General features: G+C 44.2%; 1 protein-coding gene across 1 annotated transcript; it reads right to left on the reverse strand.

Moving 5' to 3' along the window:
* Positions 1–226: 226 nt before the first annotated feature.
* cUnh3orf38 (chromosome Un C3orf38 homolog) lies at positions 227–1,829 on the reverse strand (the record flags this gene model as incomplete). The annotated part of the gene is made up of 4 exons (XM_079230576.1): positions 227–697; positions 977–1,170; positions 1,376–1,551; positions 1,703–1,829. The coding sequence occupies 4 exons, from the start codon at positions 1,827–1,829 to the stop codon at positions 334–336; spliced, it is 861 nt and encodes a 286-aa protein (XP_079086702.1). The 3' UTR covers positions 227–333.

The following is a 1,829-nucleotide window of genomic DNA, read 5'->3' on the forward strand; positions in this document are numbered from 1 at the left end:
GTTCCACAACGAGAAGCAGTTGAGACTTTCATTTTCTGGAAAGTAGAAAACAATAAAGGAACCTTTCCTCAAAGGTTGTCATTTCTTTATGTTACATTAGTGAAATGCAAATGACTTTTAGATGTCCACCTACCTGTACACCTTGACACACTAACAATAAAAAAAAAAAAAAAAAAAAAAAGTAGGCGAGTGGTTTGTCCAGTACAAGTTGCCAGGTCCTGTTCTCTGAAAACAACTCCCTAGATAAACGTGTTTGTTAAAGTTAGATGAGTAACGACAGAGCATATAGAGCAACATTAGCTGGGTAAATAATATAAAAGAACAAGTGTTCAATCAATTGCATAGAAGCTGCAATTCAGTTGAGTTGTAACTCAAGGCAGGTGCTACCATCTCAGTCCCACCCAGAGCATCCTGCCCTTTAATCTTCAGGTTGACAAACTTGATCTTCCAGCTGTTGTTTTCCAGTGGAGAGCGGATGAGGCCAAATATTTGTTCAAAAATGCCCAGACAGGCTTTGTCTCTGTGGATGGTCCCAGCTACAGCCACCAGTACCAAGCCGTGGGGAGAGGCCAGCGTCCTGATGCCTTGAGGCTGCAGATTGGGACTGAGGAGGAGGTGCTCTTCCTTGGTCAAGGCTAGCAAACGGAGGCTAACCATTTCAGCCCCCAGGAAATCCTCCATCTGTTCGCTGCCAGCTCTGAGAAAGAGAGAGACAGCTCTGTTACAGTTTAGCTATAGGTCATTTCCCCAAATGAATCCTAACTATTTTAAAACAAAAGATCAAGCCCACAGCTGTAGAATTGGTATGCTCTTATCCCATCTTTTAAATTATGCTGAATGCTTTTTCGCTTGCAGAACAATTTACAATTGGTGTAGCCAAGTCCTGGCCCAGACACATCACTGATGCAAACACAGAGAAGCCAACAACCACACAGCAGCTTAATCTCCATTCCTTTAATGTTAATGGCATGCTCACCTGGAGCGGAGGTGCAGCTTCACATCTGGCCAGAAGTGTTGTGGTCCCCAGTCCTGAGGCGACTGGCCCAGCGAGGGATTGTGACTGTTTAAGAGTTGGAAGAACCACTGGCAGAACTGCTGGCCAAGCGCTAGTGGGTCAAAGGCTACCTCAGCCTTCACCTCTGTGGTCGGTCTCGGTCTAGTCTCATCCGTCTGTGAAAGAAATGAGACGTTATTGGTATACTCAAATACATTACCAAATTATGCCTTGATTACTTTTTAGTAGACTGTTCTAATAACACATGCTTGCTTGATTGACAGCCGAACGAAGTACCACCACCTTACCTAAACGGTACCTCCAAATATGCAACCATGTCAACACACATAATGGATGGCTGAGCTGACCTCCTGTCCATACCTTCCCAGACGACCAAAGCTCCAATGTCCTTTTCACCAGCTGGTGTTTCTCGCTGTTGGGGGGCATCACCACACCCTCCTTGGACAGGTACTTGAATATGAGCTCGCGAACAACCTTCTTCCTTTTCAGGAGCTCCTCGGCATTGTTAGTGAAGGAGAGGATGGTTGCCATAGCCTCTATATAAACAGATGAACATATTATATGCTTTAGGCAGAGGGGAACTTATGAAAAATGTAATAATGGAGGATAAATAACAAACGTTGATGTTAGTAGTATGCTATCTAACGTGTTTCTTGCTAACTTGTACAGATTGAAAGTATACGATACCTGTATAAGTTTCCACAACTATCATCTTATTCGTGACTGTGTCACAAAGCGATAGTAAGTGGCCTTCCGGCATTAACTTCAGGATCTTTGCACATCCAGCGCGCTCTGTTTCTGACAGCCCTGACAT

Source organism: Taurulus bubalis (genome assembly GCF_910589615.1).
Source record: "Taurulus bubalis genome assembly, chromosome: 15".
Lineage (NCBI taxonomy): Eukaryota > Metazoa > Chordata > Actinopteri > Perciformes > Cottidae > Taurulus > Taurulus bubalis.